General features: G+C 38.8%; 1 protein-coding gene across 1 annotated transcript in view; it reads right to left on the bottom strand.

The window, feature by feature from the left end:
* LOC124868280 (teneurin-3-like) overlaps positions 1-24,426 on the bottom strand; it is a 474,572-nt gene that overhangs the window by 319,603 nt on the left and 130,543 nt on the right. The window contains exons 2-5 of the mRNA XM_047365339.1: positions 21,955-22,077; positions 4,531-4,651; positions 3,261-3,331; positions 2,255-2,542 (exon numbers count right to left, since the gene is read on the bottom strand). Coding sequence (XP_047221295.1) covers positions 2,255-2,542; positions 3,261-3,331; positions 4,531-4,651; positions 21,955-22,057 — 583 coding nt within the window. The 5' untranslated portion in view covers positions 22,058-22,077. The remainder of the gene's footprint in view (positions 1-2,254; positions 2,543-3,260; positions 3,332-4,530; positions 4,652-21,954; positions 22,078-24,426) is intronic.

The following is a 24,426-nucleotide window of genomic DNA, read 5'->3' as shown; positions in this document are numbered from 1 at the left end:
TGTCAGCCTCTAGTACAGAGGCAATGCCAAAATCTAAAAAACCTAATAATTGATGCAGGCTATTAAAATATGTACTGATTGTGATTATTGCTGTCTATCCGTTTATTCATGCTGTTTTGTTTTGGGGACACTTTATGCACTACAATTATAAGTTACAGTCACACACACACACACACACACACTCTTGTTTTGCTATATGTAGTGAGGACCATGTGTTGACTCCCATTGACTTCCATTGATTTTCAGTCATTTTCAACCCTGTCTATGCCCTAACCCTGACAATAACCCTAAACCTAACCATTACCAGTGCTTACCTAACCCTAACCTTAACCTAAAGTCAATTCACACCTTCGTCCTAAACCTAACCGTTAGCAAAATAGGTCGTGAGGACCAGCAAAATGTCCTCACTTTGGTACAAACGGTCCTCAATTTGATGGTGAAATCGGGAAAATGGTTCTCACTGTGATGCCAAGACAGGAACACACATTCACACTCACACACAGCTGTGCTTTAAAAAGTCAATTAGCCTTGGAAAACTTGACGACTACTCATTTTTAGAGATGCGAAGCGTTTCCTCCAGAGCATTAACATCTACGACATCATGTCATTTAATAAAAACATGATCGAACTTAATATAAGTAAAGGCAAGGACTCAGCAGTTTGTCTTGCTGTTAATTACAATGTCCCATCTTTTAATGAAAGAGTGTGTTTTTTTGAGTTTAATGAAAACGCAGTATTTCATTAAATGTGTGTGTCTGTGAGGGGTGGATGTATTAATGAAATTCTTTACACACGCACACCTGTAAGAGAAAACTATCTTGAGAATAACTAATATGCTTTATAATCAAAGAAACATATAAACACAGATGCACAACCCCCCCGATCATTAACATGAATAAATAAATAAATAAACAACATATAGTCATTACTTAAATCGTTAGCAGTTCATTTTGAGTTTAGCCCTCCTTCCACACCCCATACCCATCCATCAGTCAACAGTCCTAATTCACACAACCAGTCTCTCTCTCTCTCTTTCTAACATTTTTTCTCCTAAATAAAACAAGAAATGCAATAAAATTGGGTTCTGATTTAGCACTGCTACCACAGATACATTTATGACTTATGACTCTGTGCTTTTTGTAACAATAGATTTAAAGCACTTATACACAAGTGATATGATGTGAATGGATGATCATATTTTTATATTTAATGTAAAAAGGTGTGCTGTGAAAAATGTATAAATCAAATGTTAATGTCAGAAAAAATCATTTGAGTTAATATTAACAGAAGTTTTCAAATTGTGATTTTATTTATTAAAGGAAAAAAGCTATCCAAACCAGCTTTGCTCAGTGTAAAAATATAATCATCACTCTTGTTAAATCATAAATTAACTTTAATAAACCACTATGTATTGGTTCAGTGTCAATTTCCGCACTAAACGTAGAATAAAAATCCTACAAATAGAACCTGCCTAACATAAAGTAGGCTGAAGAAATAGAAATAGCCAGACAAAAATGGCATTTATTTTGTGTTCCAAAACCACTGCTGACCAAAAGAACACAAAAGCCCATCTTACATGTTGCTTACCAAGGGAGACTATATGACCATCAGTTTAGACCATAAACTCATGTGCTAGAGTTATTTAAGGTTTTGGAGCAGGCAATGATTCAAAGCACACCAACAAGTCCACCTCTGTATGGCTAAAAAAAGTAAGGTTTAGTAACAACCTAGTCAAAGTTTAGATTTAAATCAAATTGGGATGTTGTATCATCACCCTAAAATACCATTCATTAAAAAACCTTTCAATATGGCTGAATTAGAATAATTCTGAAAAGAAAAGTGTGCCAAAATAGATTAATCGCCAGTTATCACAAAGACTGATCAAACCGTTGTTTCCGTAAAGGGTGGCACAGCAGTATTTTTGAATTGAATTATTAGGGTTAGGGTGCATTTAGTTTATCATGTAGACGTAGCCCTACATGTAGGGCTAGGTTGGTTTGGATAGCTTTTCTTCTTGATAATAAATAATAATAATTTAAAAAAAAAATAAAATCATCATTTAAAAGCTGGATTTGTATTTTCTAAGGTTATCTTTCATGTAAAGTGTGTTTGATGGTCTTAAACATGTACAAATGTCAAACAAAATTCCTGAGCTGCAGTTAAGCTAGTATAAAAAAATCAATAGGTGAAAAAAATGTTTTCTGAGCTTAGAAACAAATTCTAAACAGATCCTACAGATAAACTCATGTCCTACCATTATCGCTGTCTGACTTATTCTCGTGTTCCGTGTCAGTAAGAGTCAGCACCGAGTTGGAGCGGCTGGACAAACAGGAACTCCTTCCAGACGATTTACCCAGACCTCCACGGCCCCACAGCCGCATTGCACGCTCAGGTGACATTACAGCCTGACTGTCTGAGTCCCCCTCCTGTGCTGTGCCAACGGAAAAACCATGATGGGGAAGGCCAATGTCAGAGCAGAACGGGAGGCCACGGCGTGGAGGTGGCTCACAAATCCCCAGCTGATGAAGACTAAAGTGTTGGCCTACAGCAGAAACACGTTGAAATACGGACAATTATCATGGAAACAAAATGATTAATTTGCTTTTTTTTTATGTTGATTAAAAATAATATTTTACGTTACTTTACTTTAAAAATTACCTATAAAGTAATAAAGTTTTGATGTTAGGAGCTTTAATAGGGGTCAATAATAAATGAGATCTCTGAATCATTTCTTAAATAATTTTAGCTTCCTTTGAATTGAAGTAGGAAATTTCAAATTCTTCAACTATTTATTTAGTCTCAAATGTGAAAAGGTGTTTTGTTTGTTTGTTTACAACAATGTAAATAAAAAAGAGATTATTTAGGATGATGCATTTCCATTTACAAGCTTATAAATAGGTGAGCCAGTGAGCAAGAACCTCGGCTGTCTGAACCTTCTTTAGCTTTATTTGTGACATAAGCAGCTGGACTCATTCTTGTTTCTCTGTATTGTACACTTTTAACCCCAACTGTCTTGTTTCTTGACTTCTGGCTACAAACACACACCTAATAACTGCAACGACAAGTCTTTAAACTACTCAGCAACAAGTCAAGGCTTAAATGATTTCCTTGGTAAACTGGATTCAATTATTTTTGACATATAAATGAAATAAATATCCTGAAAATGGACAGCTTGATTTTAGATGTTTATTTGTGAGGATGCTTTATATTCTGTGCGCTTAGTTGTGCGCACGTGTGTGTGGGTGTGTGTGTACACTTACCATGTCTGTTATAATTATCCTGTTCACGATGAACCATTTCCTTGTGTCCCTTGGTTGTACCGTACAGTAATCTGTGAAAAGCAAAGAGCAAGGTGTTCTTTTAAGTTTTACTTTAGAACAGTGCTCTAGAAAAGAAAATACTGAAAGATCAGCTCCGGTATTTAACCTTGCCAAGGTTCTATGATGCACTTCACGACATGCTTCTCATTCACCTGATCACACACTGTTTCTTATTCGACACATCCTGGTTTTATCAACCACTCACACTTTGTTAGCAGTCATGAGCCCATAGAGGTAAAATGAACTGTTTGTTGGAACTTTAAAATTTAAGTGAACTCAAAAACAAATCATAAATCAAGAGGGTGATCATATGTTCCTCCAGTTCTAGAACAGACAGACACGGACCTAATTTACTGGGTTCATATATGACCCAGTGAGGTACAGTTTGTTGCTTACTTTTTGGGCTGACTCTGGTCCTGAAGTAAAGTGACCAGTCAGATTCTTACAGAGACTGGGAATGGAAATGTCTCACATATGTTATGATCCACTTACTATATCGTGCTGCTTTAGATATTTTTTTTCTTGGTGCTTTTCAAGACAGATTTAGCTTTATACTCAAAATGTTCCAACAAAATAGATGGAAGCACATTTCCAATATTTTACTGTAAGTAAATTGTTTTGTTGGCATGTTTCTGTTGGATTGTTAAAGAACACATTTTTATATCTTCAGTATTCCACCAAAATCAATACAAATTAGCACATTGTGATCGACTTGGCTGCATTTTGTAATTCTTTACCTAACATTCGCCAACTGAAAATTTTGCTTCAAGTTAATCTCAATAAATTACAGTATTCTAAAAAAGTAGAATTTCAGTGATTCAATTCAAAAAAGTAAAACTCATACAATATATAGATTTAATGCACACAGTTTGAACAATTTCAAGCACATATTTCTGCTAATTTTGGTGATTATGCCTCATTATGGTACTTAGTGCAAGCCAAAAATCTGTTTCTCAAACAATTAGATAAGTAAATAATATAAATAAACACAATTTTTAATGTGAACATTTCAGCCTATCATAATAAATAAAATAAAAAAATCATTATTTATTTAATTATTTTAAGATGAACTTCTATTCTATTCTATTCTATTGGTTTGATGTAAATGAGAATACTATTAATTTCACAAATACCATAACCTGAATTTGTGAGAGTACCCAAAGGTTACTGATGATGCAAAATGGAAATTTTTAATGTGATAAGTCCTAACCTGGTTTGGTCTTGGTGCTGGTCAAAGGCTCGAAGTGTTTCACTGGATGAGTAAGACTTCTGAGTGGGGACCCGGAGTCCCTGAGAGCTGATTGCACAGTCCTCACTGTCCCCTGAAGACCCTAACACAGGTTTTTACACACACAAAGAGACATCTTGAGTCTGAACAGGTCATTTAAAAGAAGCAGTGAAATATTTAAATTTCTTATTCTAGTAACAAGTAACCTGTGGAAAAAAAACTGTTTAAACGGAGGCACTGATAGCAGAAATAAAATGATGTGTCATGACTAATTGTTCCTGTTTGCCAAATTAAAGAATTGATCAGATTCTTGTATAATATACCACTGTGGTCCCATTCAGGTCTGTACTTACAGCATACAGGTGTGAATGTAGACAGGGTTAGACACATTTATCCTAATTTAGCAACGGTCTGACTGCATATCTGCCACACCGAAGGACCACCTACTGAGCTGAGAATTCATGCAAGCTGCAGAGTTACATCCTGGACTTTTTCTTGCTCGTTCAAAATAGAAATCTCTCTGAAAAGCATTATTAAAAATCCAACATGGCGGTCAGCTCATTTAAAATGATGCAGCTATCTGTGGGAATATTCTGACAATACGAGTTTTCTATTTGTTTAATGGATGCTCACTAATCATGCTTTAATTCAATAAAATTTGAATTTCTGCTCAGAACACAGAAAGTTTGGTAGTTAGCTTTCCTTACATTAATGGAATAAACATTGCATTATTTCTATGAAGGTTACTCTTGATGAACATGGAAGGAAGGAAGGCCCTAAGTGGCTGAATGCCCAAGCCAAATAACTTTCTTAACTGCTGATGTAAAATAGACTACATATTTTCATTCATATTAAACCTGTAAAGCCTCATTCAAACCTTTGAACTAAATTTACAAAGACTTCTTCTATGCAACCTAACCAGAAGTGTGCAAACAACCCACTGCTATAATGAATACATAGGAAAATGTTACTGTCTGTTTGATTTTATTAGTATAGTATGGCCATTGTTAACATTAACTACCTTATTTCATGTACAAATTTTGCAGTATAATATCAAGAAAAGAGAAGCTACAAAGCATACATATATTTTGTTGTTCTTAACTTTCTGAATGAATTTAGGGATGGATGCTATTTTTTTGTGGCTTCAGTTCCAGCCCCCAAAAATGTCTGAGCATGTGCCTGATTGGATATCACAATGCGGGGGAACGTTTATCTCAATTAGGCCTCTGCTGAGATGCCAGAGAAAGTTCTGGAGAGAGCAGACTTCCCTCCAACTATATGAGCAGTGCCACTCTTCGATCTCCCTCCCTTGCCTGTTTAGCAGCTACACTTGTCTTTTGTTCACAAGAAAGTTGGCTGAGTGGAAAGTTATGTCATGGAAACTAAAGGAGCACGGCCCATCACTGGTATTATTGTAATGCCATTTTGAAAGGTTAGTTGACATGCTGAGAGGCTAGAGTGGCAGGTATGTTAAGCAGCAGAGTGCAGGCTAGCAAATTGATCCAGCAACCTGACTAATTAATCTGCTAATATCAGCTACTCAACAAAGAGCAGGATTACAAGAGGAGATGTAATGAGTTTACCTAAAAACTATCCAATATTTAGCTTTAAAATAAGCCTACATGAAATAAATGAAAGCAAACAGATCATGGTAAACATTAGTTGTTTTGAATTTCTGTGTAAATACCATGAAAACACGGTCTAGTTTTCCTTTTGGTTAAAGAAAGCTTCTGTAATGACAGCTAAATCTGTTCAGGTAACTGTTGTCTTACATCGGTTCTCAGACACAATGCACGGATGAAATGGCTGTGGATCTCAAATTAAACAGAAGAAAGACCGTTTTTCATTGCCATTACTTGTCCAGTGGAACAAAGAGGAACAGAAGCCTACACGTTAGTGGTATTCCTACAGCACTAATGAGGAGCAGGACTATTTTCTGAAAACCACTGAAAAGCAATATGGAGCTTTATGGGAAAAATAAAATGTTTTAAAGCACTGAGAGCAAGTTGACATGTGCATTTAGAAAGGTACACCTCAAGAGTCCAATCTTTCTCATCATTAGGAGGAAGGCACCAGGGGGCTGCCACAGTAAGAGTCCTGGAGCTCAGGATTGCTATTGAATTTTAAACCATCAAAGTGCACCAATTATACTCTATATGAGATAATTGTAAGACTGCCCCTCCTTTTCTTCATATGTATTGCTCTTGTCTCTATTTATTAAAGTTAATTTTTTATGCAGTTTCGGAAATTCTTAACTGCTAAATTAAGCTAAATCGGTAAACAACAATTTGTGGCATTGTCCAAGGTTTGTCTGTCTTCAAATAAAGTTGAATCTGGTAAATAGACTGAACTTATGTAGCACTCAAGGTTCTAGTTTACACTAGAACCATAGTCACCCAGTCACATGCACAGATTGGAAGGCAGCGTGGGCCACATCGACATGTGGCTGCAATCAAATGCACAGCCTTTCACACAGTTGCCTCAGATATGCTGGCTTTTACATTTTTAACTGACCCATCGGGGTGCTTAAGTGGAAACTTTCTGGCCCTCCTTCCTATTCCTACTTACTCAGAAATATTGTGTTTTGGTTTGCATCCAGAGTAGGTTGCAGGAACATTAAGAATACAAGGAGCCAGTTTTCCCCTCGCCCCAACTAAATTACATTTCTTTGATTCACAAAAATGTGAAAAAAATATATTACCTTTTAAAATGACATATAGTTTGTGGCAAAAATGATGAAAGAAAATTAGTCCCTTGCACCATAAGTGTCAATATTTTGTGGGAATTCTTTGATGATATTTTATTAAAAAACATATCACAAATCTCCTAAAATTTAACTCTTCAGTTACCTTTATATTCAAAAACACTGTGTAGACCTATATTAATATAACCACTGATAAAAGGCCCAAAGCTAGATGCTGCTCAGGAGGTTGCAGATCTCTGATCAGGATAAAATCTAACGTAAAACTAGGGCTATGGGAAATAAATGTAGAAAATTATGATGCAGCTTTCTGGTAATAATTCACATATTACCAGTAGCTTCGACCAACTACCCATCATCAGAGTATTTGTTTTTTACTTGTTTTATTTTTTTATTATTTAATTTGCTATCATTATCTATTTCTATGATGTATTTTCTGTTTTATTGCTCTGCTGTGTTTGTTCTTAATTTCTTCTTCGTTATTTTGATGTTTTCTATTTAAAGCTCATGTTTCTATATATTGTTGATCTTAAATAAGAAAAGAAACAATTTATAATTATGTGTACAAATTCGACTAAGGTTTCCGATTATCATTCTGATAAGGACCTTCCTTTCTTATTATTATGCTGTGGTAGTAAGAGACTGAGAACAACACTTCAAATTGTAATTATTTGCCAACATGATTGTCCAAGATGGAGTGCTTTTGTGACACATATTGAAATAAAAAAGACTGAGACTGATCTCCTTCACACTAATTCACTTGGAAGGTGAAATAAATCAGCACAAACAAATACACGAGCATCCCTGGGTCCTCTAGTCCATCAGAGAGGCTGTTTTCAGCAGTGGGATTAAAGTAACCAGACAACAGTCACCGAAACTCTTCACTGTTACCACATGGACAGACATTAAATAGACTGCAAAAGGCGAGTGTATTTCTTTTAGAGTCACAATAAAATGGTGATGTACCAAAGTGTTTGTTGTTGTGCCAATACTTTTTCAGTACATTATGGTCGCAATAATGAGTAAGGAGTGAATCTCGTTGAAAAAAACCTGTGTGGCTGGCATTCTGACATTTTTATCTGTGCACAGTTACATTGCATGTACTGTATGTGTGCACATTTTTAAACAGTGGATATTTACAATAGATTTTGAGTTCTGTATTTGTTGGAAACGTCCATCACTAGTAGAGGTTTCACAGTTGCGTTTATAGACTGTTCAATACATTTTGAAGAATATACATATATATATATCAATAGTTTGTATTACACTTTACTAGAAATCTAAAGGTTGACTCTGTTTCTTCAGGTGAAGTGAACCACCCTAAAGCTAAGGGTACCACACGGCTCTTTAACACAATATTCTACATCTCACCGGGATCAGATCTAAACATAGAAGTTGCTCTGGAAACTATTTCTCAACAGCATGAAAGTCTCAGGCTTTTCCTCACGTTCTGGCCCCTCTGGTACCTTTTTAAACAGAACATATTTTTTTTCACATTCTCTCCCATAAACCACCCATCACTACCATTGGCTGGTGCAATTTCATCTAGTAAAAGGACCACAAAATATTCAGTGGCATTATTTATTACATTTGTAAAAATGTCATCTTTGAGTGTAACAGATTTGGATTTAAACTGACATTTAAAACAGTTTCGCAAACTTCTACTAACCAGACTCTGTTTGCACAAATCCACAAGGCCCTCAAGTAGAACGAAAATAGTTAAATAGTTCTTCATAGGTGAATGTTTAATATGACTCATGTTTAAGAAAGCATCAAGAGAGGCCACTGTCCTGTCCAAGGATGCTTCATAGCATAGAGAACCTGCTAACGTTCCAAGTGGAGGACAACCACTTTATCATTTGAGCCCTGGCCATCTGCATAGGGTTCATATGTGGTAGTTAGCATGAATGTACAGTGCTGTGAAAGTGATTTGCCCTCTCACAATTATTTTCTGTTACTGCTTTTGTTGCTACACCTAAATGTTTTACATCATTAATCACATTTTAATATTAGACAAAGATAACCTCAATCCAAAATCCAAAATGCAGTTTTTAAATGATGATTTTATTTATTAAGGAATTACAGTTATCCAACTAATCTTGTTCTATGTGACAAAATACTTGCCCTCTTTGTTATATCACGACTTCACTATGATCTGCCACATTTTCTATTTCAATTTATAATCCAGACCAGATTTCAATCAGGCCTGTAGAAACAAGAAATCCTTGAAATTGAGCCTGTCTATCCCAGAACTGCCATGGCTCTTAAAACGTTTCCTGCACAGGGAATGTATCTTTACTGACCGTAAAACATTGTGGTGGTACTCATGTTATGTAACTGTTATAACCATGAATTCAGCTTCACACTGATAAAAAGCATCCTTCCTTATTATAACAAATGCTTGTTGGCATTTTTTGCCAGAAGTAAGGCACCACTAGTTATTAGGTTAAGGGAGCAATTACTTTTTCATTGAGGACCAGGTTGGTTTGGATCGCTGCTTTCTCTTAACAACACACATTTTATTTACTCAGGCTATATTTATCTTACATTAAATGAATTTCATGATCTGATTGCATATGATAAAAAAGCAAAAACAGAAAAAAAACATAAAGGGGTTGAATACCTTCTCACAGCAATGTAAATAATTATTTAATGTCTGCAAAACTGCTAGGCTAGTTAAAACTGATATCAGATGTCCCCCAACATGATAGTCAAGATGGCTATCATGTATTCTCTCTGGTTTAAGATGCCAGGTAGAAACACTCAAAAACACTGCAAGACCTTTCTAATCTAATCTAATCTAATCTAATCTAATCTAATCTAATCTAATCTAATCTAATCTAATCTAATCTAATATAATATAATGTAATATAATATAATAATGTAAACTATGAATTCAAATCCAAAAAACAATACAAAATGTCATTTCATGTGCGTTTGCAGTGTTGTGACTAAATGTATCACTCACATTACAACATAAAAACATAAGACTATGGAATATGCCACAATATTTGTGATGCAGAGTGTCTAAGCCATAAACTGGGAAACAGATAATATATACGGTAGGTAGACTATATATCTGAGATTTTTAAAACATAGACCTTTTCCAGGATCTGATCTTTTTGCATAATTTTACATAGAGATGGGATATCAGTAAATGTTCTTGTCAGGAATCTGGGGTGTTTATGTTTATACAACAGTGATATACAACTTCTCAGCAACTATTCTTTCCATTCATCTCTGTCTCTCTCCTCCTAGTGTCTCTGCTGACCCGTTTTCCCCACACAGCACACACACAGACCAAGAAGACCTGTGCATTCATATTCATTTTATGTTCATTAAACCTTTTAAAACTTTCTCCTGTCATCTGAGAGCATTTGTGCATGTGGGTCAGGAACCTGAACAAAACCCTAACAGAACACTCAAGCCATTCTAACCCATCTAATGCTCTCAGAAAAAACATTTTCCAGGAACATAAATTACCACTCAAGACTCATGAAGCCATCCTGATCTCTCTTGAAGAACAAAGTTTAACCAACCATTTGTCTGGAATCACCACCCTGTTGCAGAATCTCCAAACAGAATTATCCACACCTCTGCCTGCAGATGTTCCCAGAGTTTCCGTATTTCCGACTCATCCCACTATTCGTGTCGTCATTTCCCCTACTCCTGAAAAGTATTTGGGTGAGTTGGGCTATTTTGGGGAATTCCTGCTATGCTCACTGGTTGTTAATCACTCCCCATATTCTTTTCCCTCTGATGACGCTAAGATTTCCTACAAATTAGGGCTCTTTTCTAACAAGGCCTTAATTCAATTCAAAAAAACTTTATTAATACCAAAGGGAAATTAAATGTTGTTGTAGCTCAAATTTGGCAGGTTTCCTAAAAGAGCCATCGTAGATGCTGATGGCTATGGGCAGGAACGATATCCTGTAGTGGTCTGTCTTATAGCAGATCTGAAGAAGCCCCTGACTGAAGATACTCTGTTGTTGTACAACAGTCTCATGAAGAAGATGCTCAGGGTTCTCCATAATGTTCTTCATTTTATGAAGAATCCTCCTTTGTACAATGATCTCCAGAGGTTCCAGAGTCGTCCCCAGAACAGAGCCAGCCTTCTTTGCTAGCTTGTTGAGCTTTTTTAAGTCCCTCTGTGGCTCTGATGCTGGTGCCCCAGCAGATGATGGCAGAAGAGATCACGCTCTCTACAACAGACTTATAGAAGATTTGCAGCATCTTGCTGCAAACACAGAAAGACCTAAGCTTTCTCAAGAAGGACAATGGGCAGAAGCCCATTTTTAGAATTATCCCTACTTTGGGTGTACTTTCCAGGAGTTTATTCAAGAGTTTAAAGCCACCTTCACTCCAGAACCTTATCAGACTTCTCTTGCCAGTAGGTTGTGGAAAGTAAAGTAAGGACAAAGATCTTTAGCTGAGTTCACAATAGAGTTCTGCACTTTAGGTGCTCATTCAGGTTGGAACTCCAGCCCACTTAAGAGTGCATTCTTCCATACTTTGAATGATTCCGTCAAAGACGAATTGGCACTTCTGGACGAGCCTAAGACTCTAGATAAATCGGTTGCAACGGTTATTAAGATGGATAACAGATGAGGGAAAGAAACAAGACAATTAAGAGACGTTCTTCATTAAATAACACTACCCCAGTTGTACTTCCTTCTAGCTTACCTCCACCTATTAGGCTTGGTAACCGCAGAGCCAGAACCTATGCAGGTCGGTCGAACCCAGCTCAATCCTGAGGAGTGACAATGAAGGGTAAAGAACAACCTGTGCATTTACTGTGGAGAGCCAGGCAATTTCCTAGCCTCATTCCCCTTGTGGCTAAAGAAGAGGGTCCATCCGTGAATGCAGGAAGATGGACAAATCACATCAGGTAACCATCCCTAACTCACCTTGCCAGCAACATTGATTTTTCACAAAGACTCCATCAACCTGTGTACCCTCGTTGACTCAGGCTGTGAGCAGAACCTCATTAATGAAACTGTTGTCAAGCAATGTAGCATTGAGACTGAAATTCTCCCATTTCCTTTGAAGGTGTCAGCACCGGATGGATGGGCTCTCCGATTACCCACAGGAACAACCCAGTGCAGCTGGTCATTTCTGGAAACCACAATGAATGAACCTCCTTCTTTGTTTTTTCCACATCTCACTTTCCTTTGGTTTTAGGATATAGCTGGCTGACAACACTGAACCCTTACCTGGATTGGGTGGAACACAGATTGGAATCCTGGTCCACTACCTGTCTCTCTTCCTGCCTACAGTCAGCAGTTCCTCATCATCCTCCCTCTGAGATGGAGAAGGAGTGGGATCCACCTGACCTATCCTATGTTCCTGAGGCTTATTTGGACCTCAAACATGTATTCAGTAAGCATAAAGCTCTGTCTCCTCCACCCCACAGACCATATGATTGTGTGATTGACATCCTTCCTGGAGCCCCATTACCTGCCAGGTGATTATTCAACATTTCCTGGCCTAAAAAGAGAGTCGATGGAGAAATACATTAATAAATCACGTTGGAATCACCCGACACTCATCCTCACCACTAGGGGCAGGATTTATGTTTGTATCTAGGAAGGAAGGTTCATTTCGTCCCTGTATAGACTGCAGAGGTTTAAACCAAATCACAGTTAGAGACAACTATTCACTTCCTTTCATCTCTTCTTCCTTTGAACCAGTCTATGGAGCAACTGTTTTTACTAAACTTGACCTCAGAACGCATATCATTTGGTTCTCATCTGGCAGGGAGATGAGTGGAAAACAGCCATCAGAACACCATTGGGACATTTCAAGTACCTGGTCATGGCTATTGGGTTAACTTATGCTCCAGGCGTTTCCCAAGCCCCAGTAAAGGACGTCCTCCATGATTTCATTAACCTTTTTGTGTTTGTCTACCTAGATGATATCTTGTACTACTTCAAGAACCTTGCTGATCATAAAAAACACGTCTGCCAAGTACTCCAATGCCTCCATCTTTGTAAAACCAACTGTATGTCAAAGCAGAGAAATGTCAGTTTTACAAATCATCTGTTACATTCCTGGGTTACATATTCGGGGGCAGACAGGTTCCCACAAGACCCCGAGAAAACAGAAGGCCTTATAAACTGGACAACCCCCTGAACACAAAACAGTTACAAAGATTCCTGGGTTTTGCTCATTTCTGCTGCAGATTAATCAGAAACTACAGCCAAATTGCAGCACCTCTCACTTCCCTTACATCCACCAAAAACACCTTCCAATGGAATCTTGTTGCTGAAGAGGCTTTCACTCAGCTCAATGTAAGCTTCTCTTAGGCTTTTATCCTATTTTAGCCCGACCCCCAGAAACAATTTATCCTAGAAGTTGATGCCTTAAATGTGGGAGTCAGAGCCATACTATCCCAACGATCTGACTCTGATTCAAAACTCCATGCCTGTGCCTTCTTCTCTCACTGCCTTTCACCTACTGAGCAAAATTATTATGTGGAAGAGTGACAACTTCTGGCCATCCAGCTGGCTTCTGAGGAGTAACAGCACTGATTGAAGAGTGCTGAATATCCTGTGTTGGTTTGGATGGATCATAAGAATTTATCAAACCAGTCACCTAAAGGCTTAAATTTGCACCAGTGCCATTAGTCTCTGTACTTTACTCGTTTCAACTTTTCCATCTTTTATCGCCCAGCGTCTGATGGTGGGTTCAGACCGAACACAATTTGAGCATCTGGTTTTCATGCAAAGTGTATGGTGGACGCATGTCTTGGGGCATCAATTCCGTATTCCGTCTGTGCCAGGAATACAACCAGCAATAAACCTCCTTCTGGCCTTCTATAGCCCCTTGCCATACCCACAAACCCCTGGTCTTGCATCGCCATCGATTTTGTCACTGGACTGCCTGTATCTGTAGGTTAACTACCATCTTCACCATCATTGATTGCTTCTTTAAAACATGTCATCTCCTTCCTCTAAAAGTTATCCACATCCTTGTAAACTGCCCAACTTCTTATTAAACAAATTTTCTGTCTGCATGGTATTCCCCAGGAGATCCTCTTGGACCGTGGTACCCAGTTAATTTCTTGTGTCTTGGAAGCCGTTTTGCACCACCTCAGGGGCTAAGTTTTGTCTTACTTCTGGCTTCCATCCCCAATCTAACGATCAGACTGAAAGAATGAACGAGGAACTAGAAACCTCCCTCAGATGCCTCATCTCCATCTCTTCTTTTGTGGTCTTGCTAGGCTATCAACCGCCTCTCTTCCCTGCAGATGAACAGAAGATCTCAGTTACTTCTGTATAACATCACATCTGCCGTTGCAAGAGAATCTGGTCTAATATCACTGCCTCATTAAATCGAACCATAGAACACAACAAAAGTTTTGCAGATCGCAAGAGAACATCCATACCCATCTACACTCCCAGACAAAAGGTTTGGTTATCCTCCCGAGACATTCCATTGAAATTCATATCCAAAGAACTTTCACCCAGATCCATATGAAATATTTGCCATTATCAATTCTACGGTTGTCCGTCTCTCCCTTCCTGACAGTATGTGCATCCATCCCACCTTCCACATTTCTCAGACCAAACTGTTCCTTCCAGCTCCTTGTGCCCTCCTTCTGAGCCTATTCCTCCCACCCTGAACGTTGAGGGGGTTCCCTCTTACTTGGTCCGAAGGATCATTGACTCCTGTCCCCAAGGTTGTGGTTGGCAATAGCTCGTCAATTGGGAGGGCTTTGGTCTTTGGTGCCTCGGCCATTCAGTTTTGATCCTTCTCTTATCTCTGAATTTGAGTCTTCACTTCCCTATGAGTCTTCCGGACCAACAGGTGGCGGTCGTTGACAAGAGGTGTCAGGAATGTGGGGTGTTTGTGTGGTTGGTTTGTGGATTATCTTAGGTGGCCACTGGAGGGCGCAGCTACATACTCTGCTGCTGGGTGGATCAGAGCTCTATGCCTCTGCACACCTGTTTCCTATTGTCATCAGCTAGTGTATAAAAGGAGCTGGCTGCCAGTCCTTCGTCGCATGAGTGTCACCCTACGTGGTTACCCAAGTCCCCTGTGCTCCAGTGTAACTCTGTGTATCGTTGATTCAATTGCTGAATTAGAGGTAAAGACAAAGTCATCAGATAGAAAAATGTCACATTTTCTGGTAAAATGATTCCTATTCCCTGACGATTACTCTGTGGGGGCTCATTGCCTTAAATTGTCTCTTTTAACGACAAGTGACTTTATTTTCTAAATTGCTAATGAAAACCCAACATTTAAGTTTATATTACATCAGACCATCAAAAAAACTTTATAAATACAGAAATGTGGACTTCATGAAAATTATGTTTAATACCTACTTCAAGGATTATTTTCAAAAGTTTCTTTATATGACCAACAGGCCTCATCAGAACATTGTAACTTATACTACAGTAATTTATTGAATATGCCTGTGTATCTGAATACCAGATTTTAATCCAGTTTTTATCTAATAAGAGAAGGCTTTTGTTTTCTGTTTTTTTGTGGCTCCCAGGTATCATAGTATTCAAATGCAACATTTTAAACTTTCAGCAAAAAGTAGACAGTTCTGATCCTTAACACTAATATCCAGAAATAAATAACATCCAAGGTGGATTAAACCAGAGTTTTATCTTTAATATTGTCGTCCTATGAATGCTAATTCGTCTAAATGGCTGTGAAAAGTTCAACATATCATAAAAGGTTAAGGTGTGTTAGGTCAAGCAACAATTTTGACAACACGTTATTAGAAAAATTCTTAATGGCCTATTTATACTGCACCAATATTACCAAATTAAGCACATTCTGAAAATGAGCTAGGTACTTGAAAAACAAATGGTAATGATGGATAAGGGCAAATGTGGAGGCTGCAAGTGTACCACCAGTTTAAAATGCATTCAACTTTACTGTCTAGGGGACATATTGTTTTTAAGGCAATCTAGATGTCAGAAAACTGTTGTTCTATTTCCCAAACAGCACAACATTCTGTTATTTGGCATCATCAGACAGAGGAATAACTGAGTAAGAATCAGTGAAACAAAAGATCAGTCATAACCCACAAAATTAAACCGAGGCTACCTTATTCATATAGGCAAATACAAAGATGGTTAAAGCAGGTTTTGTGGGTGTCACTTAGAATCTTTTTGAGTTGACAGGGAAAACAACTTCATAAAAAAAACATCAAATGTTGATTAACTGCTTAATACCATGTGTCACTTACTTAGGTAAAGTTACTAAAACAATGTAAAGTTTAAACCAGATATTTTCAAACAATTCCATTCAGTTTATTTATATAGCGCCAATTCACAACACATGTCGTCTCAAGGCACTTCACAAAGTTAGGTTCATACATTCCAATTAGTCCTAACCATTGAACAGTGCAGTCAGATTCAGTTATTTATTCAAATTGGTTAAAACGTTTTTCTGTCTAAGGAAACCCAGCAGATTGCATCGAGTCAGTGACCCGCAGCAGTCACTCATCCTGGATGAGCATGTAGAGACAGTGAACAGTCACTGGCGTTGACGTTGCAGCAATCCCTCATACTGAGCATGCATGTAACGACAGTGGAGAGGAAAAACTCCCTTTTAACAGGAAGAAACCTCCAGCAGAACCAGGCTCAGTGTGAGCGGCCATCTGCCACGACCGAATGGGGGTTTGAGAGAACAAAGCAGAGACACACAAGGAATACAGAAGCACTGATCCAGAGGTACTTTCTTTGGGAAGGAAAAGTAAATGTTAGTGGATGTAGCTCCTTTAGTCGTCTCATCTAGAAAAAGAGAACAGATAAACTCTGAGTCAGTTTTCAAGGTTAGAGTCTGAAAGAAACTACATAGTTAGTCACAGTACAAGCTCAATCAGTAGCTATGTCTAGGAGAGAGAAAGGGTTAAACACTGAAAGACAGGGCCAAGTGGATCATCGGTAGAGGGTGAGCATTAAGTTGTTGCCAGCAGAAGCTCAGACGATGCCCCAACCCAGAAAAGTGTCATAGGTAGACACAGAGTCAGATCAGGTGTAGCTTCTAGGAAGAGAAAAGAGAGAGAACAAAGTTAAAAACTGAAATAACAGCAAATAATGCAAAATTGGAGAGTAGTGTGAGAATGTAGCAAAGAGGGTGAAAGTGGTCATTATGTCCTCCAGCAGCCTAAGCCTATAGCAGCATAACTACAGAGGTAGTTTCTGTTTCAGTTTATTTCTTTATATAGCGCTTATTTACAACAATGTCGTCTCAAGGCACGCCACAAAGGGTCCGGAACGGCACGGGGCCGCCGGGGAGGCCAGACCAGACCACCGAGTGGCCACCCCAGAACGGGCCACATGTAGGGGTACTAAGTAAAATAATAAACTGATAGTTTGTCCATCTAGAGCCCCCTGATGGTCATTGTTATACTAAAAACCACAAGGATTGGGATACCTCTCTCTGTCTGACTGATTATAACCATTGGAAAAGAGAAGGGGTCATACAGGTAGCAGAAATGGAGGGTGTGTTTGCACCTCAACCATAAAAGAGCCAGTTTAGGCAGGAGGGAGGGAGAAAGGCAGAGGTAAAAATAAGGAAGATAGCCTAAGGCAATCTAACTATAAGCTTTATCAAAAAGGAAAGTTTTAAGCCTAGCCTTAAAAGTAGACAGGGTGTCTGCCTCACAGACCAAAACCGGGAGCTGGATCCACAGGAGAGGAGCTCGATAACTAAAGGAACTGCCTCCCATTCTACTTCTAGAGACTCTAGGAACCACCAGTAAACCTGCAGTCTGAGAACGAAGTGCTCTGTTAGGAACATATGGAACAATCAGATCTCTGATGTATGATGGAGCTAGATCACTGAGGGCTTTATATGTGAGGAGGAGAATTTTAAACCCTATTCTGGATTTAACAGCGAGCCAATGAAGGGAAGCTAAAATACGAGAAATATGATCTCTCTTTTTAATTTTCATCAGAACTCTTGCTGCAGGATTTTGAATCAGCTGAAGGCTTTTAACTGCATTTTGTGGACATCCACTGCCCTCCACTAAAAAAACACACACACAAAAAAGATTTTTCTCAGTGTCTGACATTAAATCAAACAAAACCCTTTCTTGAATTAGCTCAGTTAGGATGACCAAAATGATCTCAATTTGCTAAATACCAGAATAATGACAGAGACAATTGTTTGACAATGTATTGTTTTCTTCAAATGCAGAACTTTACATACACCAAGATTACTATGCCACTTAATAATTTGGGAAAGCCCAGATGATGATGCCATGGCATGTAAGCCATCAATAGGTTCATGTTATTTAAATTAATTCATGGCACATGTACAAAACCACCTCAAAACCTGTTTGAGTCTGCAAGGCTGATCTACAACCCAGGTGCTAATCGGATTGTGTGTGTAAAATCAACGGAACGGCGGGTGCAAACATTTAACCGTGTTTGCCTTCATGAATATGCAAAACATATGATAATGACATAAATGCACACAGAAAAAAGAAGTAATGGCAGCACACAGATGCAGCGGCTCGGAGCTTCTCTTGTCGACATTGTATTTCGCTAGTATGTCTGTTTTTTTGTCTGCTCGACCTGCCATGCATTTATCATCTATAGTTGACAGGATATTTTCCGTATTGGATCAAAGAGTGAACAGTACGTAATCAAGGACTTTATACACACACATAACATACTGCCGGACATAGCTCAGACACCTGGCACCCCGTGGATACTTATCCCTGCGGGCAGGCGAAGGAGGCGGCGCAATGAGAGGAAAGAAAAGCGAGGCTCAACTACACTTGACCCCCACCAGTTTGCCTACAGAGCCAACTGGTCTACAGAAGAAGCCATTGCCACTGCTCTGCACACCACGCTGACACACATAGAACAACAAAGGAGCTATGCGAGGCTGCTCTTCTTGGACATCAGCTCCGCTTTCAATACTATCATCCTGAGCAGATTGGTGAGCAAGTTGGGAGACTTGGATCATACCCACAACATCTGCTATTGGATTATGGACTTTCTGACAGACTGCTCCCAGAGGATGAGAGTAGGGCTCCACCTATGTTCAGCACTGAGCATCAGCCTGGGCTCTCCACGGGTCTGTGTGCTAAGCCCCCTATATACACCCTCTATACCCACGACTATATCCCAACCCAACAGAACAACACCATCATAAAGTTTGCGGATGACATTACGGTGGTGGGGCTCATGTCTGGAGGAGATGAGACTGCATACAGAATAGAGGTGGAGCAATTTTCTGTCTGGTTCACCACCAACAACCTCATCTTGAACACCTCCAAGTCAAAGGAACTGATTATTGACGTTAGAAGGTGTAAACCGGACATTCAGCCCATCACTATAAACAGGGGTGCAGATGGTACCAAACTTCAGGTTCCTGGGTACTTACATCAGTGAAGACCTGTCCTGGACTGCAAACTCCACCTCAATCCTGAAGAAGACGCAGCAAAGACTCTACCTCCCGAGGATTCTCAGAAAAAACATCTTGAGATGTGAGCTCTTGATGACCTTCTACCACTGCTAGGTGGAGTCAGTGTTGAGCTTTTTTGTATAATGACAATAAAGGGATTCTGATTCTGGTAAGGGGATATGCAAATGCAATCCCTTACCACAAGAGCCATGACATTTATCCTATGATAAAACTCTTTCAAGGCTTTTTTCTTGTGTCTGGATCATTCCAGTGCTCCATCATTATCAGTGAGATCATCTGCTGCTGAACATGCACAAACCTGATCATGGTGAAGTGTGCACAATCCTGACAATCCACCAGAGAAGGGCACACAGCCTGTTAACTGTAATTGTACATTATGCAAAGGACCCACTGTGCTTGGATGTTGATAATATAATTAATAGGAAAGAAATAAAAAGACAGTGTATATTTTCACTTTGTCACTAAACAAAGCAAATTCCATTATTGACAGTAACATTGTGTCAGTGCAGAGCAATTGGAGATGGATCAGGTTCATTATGTTTTTTAATGTGAACATTTGCCAGGGGAGGGTTTTTACTGTGTAAAATGAATTTGTGTGAACAAAAATCAAACACGTAAAATTTGTTTAAAATGTTGCCAAAACAAACAAAGCAAATTCAGTAAAATCATTGGAATATAAGTTATTTTTATCTATATAAATGTTCAATTTAAATTCCTTGGAGGACAGGGATGTGACCCAATGTTTTCAAGTTAGTAAAGCCATCTCCTACAACAAACTATTTTTATGTTGCTAATATTACGTTCAGGCTTAAATATTGTGACTGTTTATGATAAGCTCTGAACTCTTGAAACATATATTCTCATTAAAAAAAGAATAGGGTGAGTCTCCAAAAAGAATTAAAAGTTCAAGGGAGACAAACTTCAAATAAATTATTTGACAGACATGTTTGTCTGTTTTATTGTTAATATTGATTGGGCACTTTATAAGCTTCAACTGTTGCGAGTTACATCCAAAAACACAGTTAACAAGCTGTGCATGCTCCTTTAGTGCAGACACAGCACTAACCAGCCGCCCCGTGTGGACACCGATGGCGGAGGGCGCGCTACTCTGGACACAGCTCTGCCCTTCTGCGCAATGGCCTGTAATCCAATATTTTGATTAAAGGCAAAACAGAATTTATATTTTGCTTCACTGGGCCTGACCGGACCCCAAACATAAAGCATCTGCTCACTGAACAGCTTCAAACTCAGCCTTCTGCTTGCGCAATTACACCCTCAGAAGCACCCTTTGCAAATGGACTGAAAAAGAGGAATAATCTTGTCAGGGCAGAGGCTGAGATAATAAACCTGCTGCTGTTAATGGCAACGACAAAGGTTAACAAACTGTAAGAGTCCAGAAAAGCAGGAGTAGAATGGAACAGAAGGAAAAAAAAATCAACAACTGGAAAATTCAAAATGAAGCAGCGCAACAACCTCTGCATGTTTCATGTGCCACAACTTTTGTTTGCTTTTCCTCTTGTTCCACTGGGGGCAGTAGCAGCAAGTAGCACACAATTTTCTCATTTAAATAGGGTGGTCTGAACCTCTTTTTCACTTGGTATCCACTGCTTGTGCAATCTTTTAAAGAAACGCCCGCTCACACCCACTTATTGCACGTCCAATTAGTTTTTTGCGTAAGCAATTTAGCGCTCTTTACTTTTGAGATCCTTATGTGTAAATATTGAAGCAATATCTCAAAATATCAACCAAGAAGGTTGATGGGAACAAATGGGGGCTCCATGGGGACAATACCATCACAGTACACCATAACATTAGTTACAAAGTGGCTTAAGAATAACAATGTAAATGTTCTAGGGTGCCCATCAGAAAGCCCTAACAGAAAAGGTGTGCGTGTGTGTGAGCAAGGCAGCCAGCAAACCTGACTCAGTTCCACCAGTTCTGTAAGGAAAAATGGGCCACAATTCCAGAAGCTTATTGTAGGATGCTTTAAAATATTCCATCAAAGTCATAAAGTTTAAAAGGCAATTCTACCAAAAACTGGACAAGTGAATGTGAACTTTTGAAACCGAATAAAGTTAAAAAACATTTTCAAAGGTTTTTTTTTATTTCACCATATTATTCTAGCATTTAAAAATTGTCAAAACTGACCTTAAACAGGAAACTTTTAGTCTGACCTTCGAAAAGCAAGACAGCTTTGTTTTTATTATGCAATTTATTTATAAATCTGGTACCAACTGTATGTGAATACAAGCATGCATGACTGCATAAGTGTATGCATGACAGCTTCTATTGGGTTGTCTTACCAGTGTATTTGCCCTCTTTCTCTTTCCGGCTCTTGGTTAGTGAGCAGTATGGACGTCGCTCTTTCACTTCCATAATGACTCTGCTTGTGCCGCTGGCAAACATATAGGCATGCTGTTCTAAATCTGCAGACAAAAAAACAAAGAGAAAAAATTTGAAGATAAGTTGGCTCAATTGGAAGAGTAGTAGTCTTGCAATCAGAAGGTTGTGGGTTTGATTCCAGCTTCCTCCTGCCATATGTTGATGTGCCCCTGGGCAAGACACTTAAACTCAAGTTGCCTACCGATCTGCGTATCAGTGTATGAATGTGTTAGTGAGTGCGATTGGGTGAATGTGGCTCTAGTGTAAAGTGCTTTGAGCAGTCTGTATGACTGGAAAAGCGCTATATAAGTTCAGTCCATTTACCATTTGTAGAATCAAACAAATACAGAGAGATGTTAATGTTCACCACATATTGAAAAGCTCTTTTTATGACACAAAAATATATTTTGAAACATGACCTCTCTAAAACTGAAGGGCATTGCCATATATGAATATGACAATGTGTAACAGCAGGACATGGAGGCTAACTGCTGTAAAGAAAACAGATTTGTTTTCCTTTTTACGAGAATATGTCAAATTGTTCTGTGGTCTCTTACTAGCAACACAGAAAAAGAAGATGGAGTAAGCAGACATATTGAGGCAACAGAAACTGCTGTTTGTTAGAATAAAGTTTCAAAGTAAAAAAAATGCATTGTTTATCATGGCTTTTTCTTTTTCTGTGTCATTTGTCAGTACAACATGTCTACACAGACATCTCCACAGATAACTTTCAGTTAAACCAATAAGAGCTCAAACTCTCCTTCTGTATGTTTACCCAAGAGAATTAACTCCAGTGGTGGCTAGATTTGTTTTTTCTCAGTGTCTGAGCCGAATGTACAACAAATGGTACATCAGAATTTCCATTTGCCTTCCATCCGCTGAATGTACTGTACAGGACTTTTTAGGACAAAATAACAGGTTGTTGGCAACCTAACTGTTGATATACTGATTGGTTAAAGGTGTGACAGACTGTCATCTGAATGACAATTGACAGCTACATTACTGTAGTACTCCTAAACTCTTGAATGTAAAATATGGAGTAACTATTAGTTTCAGACGCTTATATTCACTCCCACTATGTTTTTTATTTTTATTTTTTTGTGTTTTATTGGGTTTTCTTTTTTTTCCCCAATTTTTAGTGGAACTACAAAATACAGTATCAACAAAGAAAACACTGCACAACAAGGCTGAACAGGGGGCAGTTTACACAATGATTATCTGAAGAACAAACAAAAGTCATTCAGATCAAATAAAGTTTAAACTAAGGTTTACATCATATTGCTGTTTTCTGATGTTATTTGGTTCCAGGATACGAGTCCTTTCCTGCTTACAGTTCCTCTGGGAAGAGTCAATATACAGTAGAGACCAAAAGTTTGGACACACCTTCTCATTTAAAGAGTTTTCTTTATTTTCATGACTATGAATATTGTAGCTTCACACTGAAGGCATCAAAACTATGAATTAACACATGTGGAGAGATTACGCAAAAGCAAAAGCATCGCTAAAGGGGAAAAACATACGATTTCAGACCCCATTTCGAGCCAGACTGTGGATATTCTACAAGGAAGGCACGGTGACCTACAACTCGTCTTAAGCAGCAACAGCGGATATGGCAGAGAGAGGTATCCGGGATGCAAGATGAGCACTAAATATAAAATGAAGAAATGGTCCGGCATTTTTTGACTCCAGCTAGATTGGACGAATTCTAGAAGAGTACACGAGTATTATCTTCTAGGCAGTGTGGGTGGTATTAGTTATAGCAGGAAGAGCATAGTGTGGGCATAGAAAATGACATTTAAAAAGTCAGGACAACTGGGGCGTTATGGACCTGTTCAACAGCGTAAATGCTGGACATGGCTTTCCCTCTATTCTCACAAGCCAACTGAGGTCTGAAGTCAGGAAAGAAGCTTTACCACTGGAAGCTAATATAGCTTTTGTTATAATGTTCTTAGTTTTGGTGTAGTTCATGTTTGTGCTACTGTTAGTGATAGCACGAGGGGAGAAATACTTTTTTGAGGTTGTTTTTTGCATGCAGGGGTCAAGTTTTCAAAGGACATTAGATGCAAAATGCCAAGTCAATTAAAGTAAGTAAGTACATATAATGTAGCGCTGCACAGTGGCACAGTTGGTAGCACTGTTGCCTTGCAGCAAGAAGGTCCTGGGTTCGATTCCTGACCGGGGGTCTTTCTGCATGGAGTTTGCATGTTCTCTCCTCCCCGTGCATGCGTGGGTTCTCACTGGGTACTCTGGCTTCCTCCCACAGTCCAAAGACATGCCTGTTAGGTTAATTGGTCACTCTGAATTGCCCTTAGGTGTGTGCATGGTTGTTTGTGTGTTGCCCTGTGATGGACTGGTGACTTGTCCAGGGTGTACCCTGCCTCTCGCCCATAGAC

This window comes from Girardinichthys multiradiatus, chromosome 5 (genome assembly GCF_021462225.1).
Source record: "Girardinichthys multiradiatus isolate DD_20200921_A chromosome 5, DD_fGirMul_XY1, whole genome shotgun sequence".
NCBI lineage: Eukaryota > Metazoa > Chordata > Actinopteri > Cyprinodontiformes > Goodeidae > Girardinichthys > Girardinichthys multiradiatus.
This window is presented reverse-complemented; position numbering and strand designations above follow the sequence as displayed.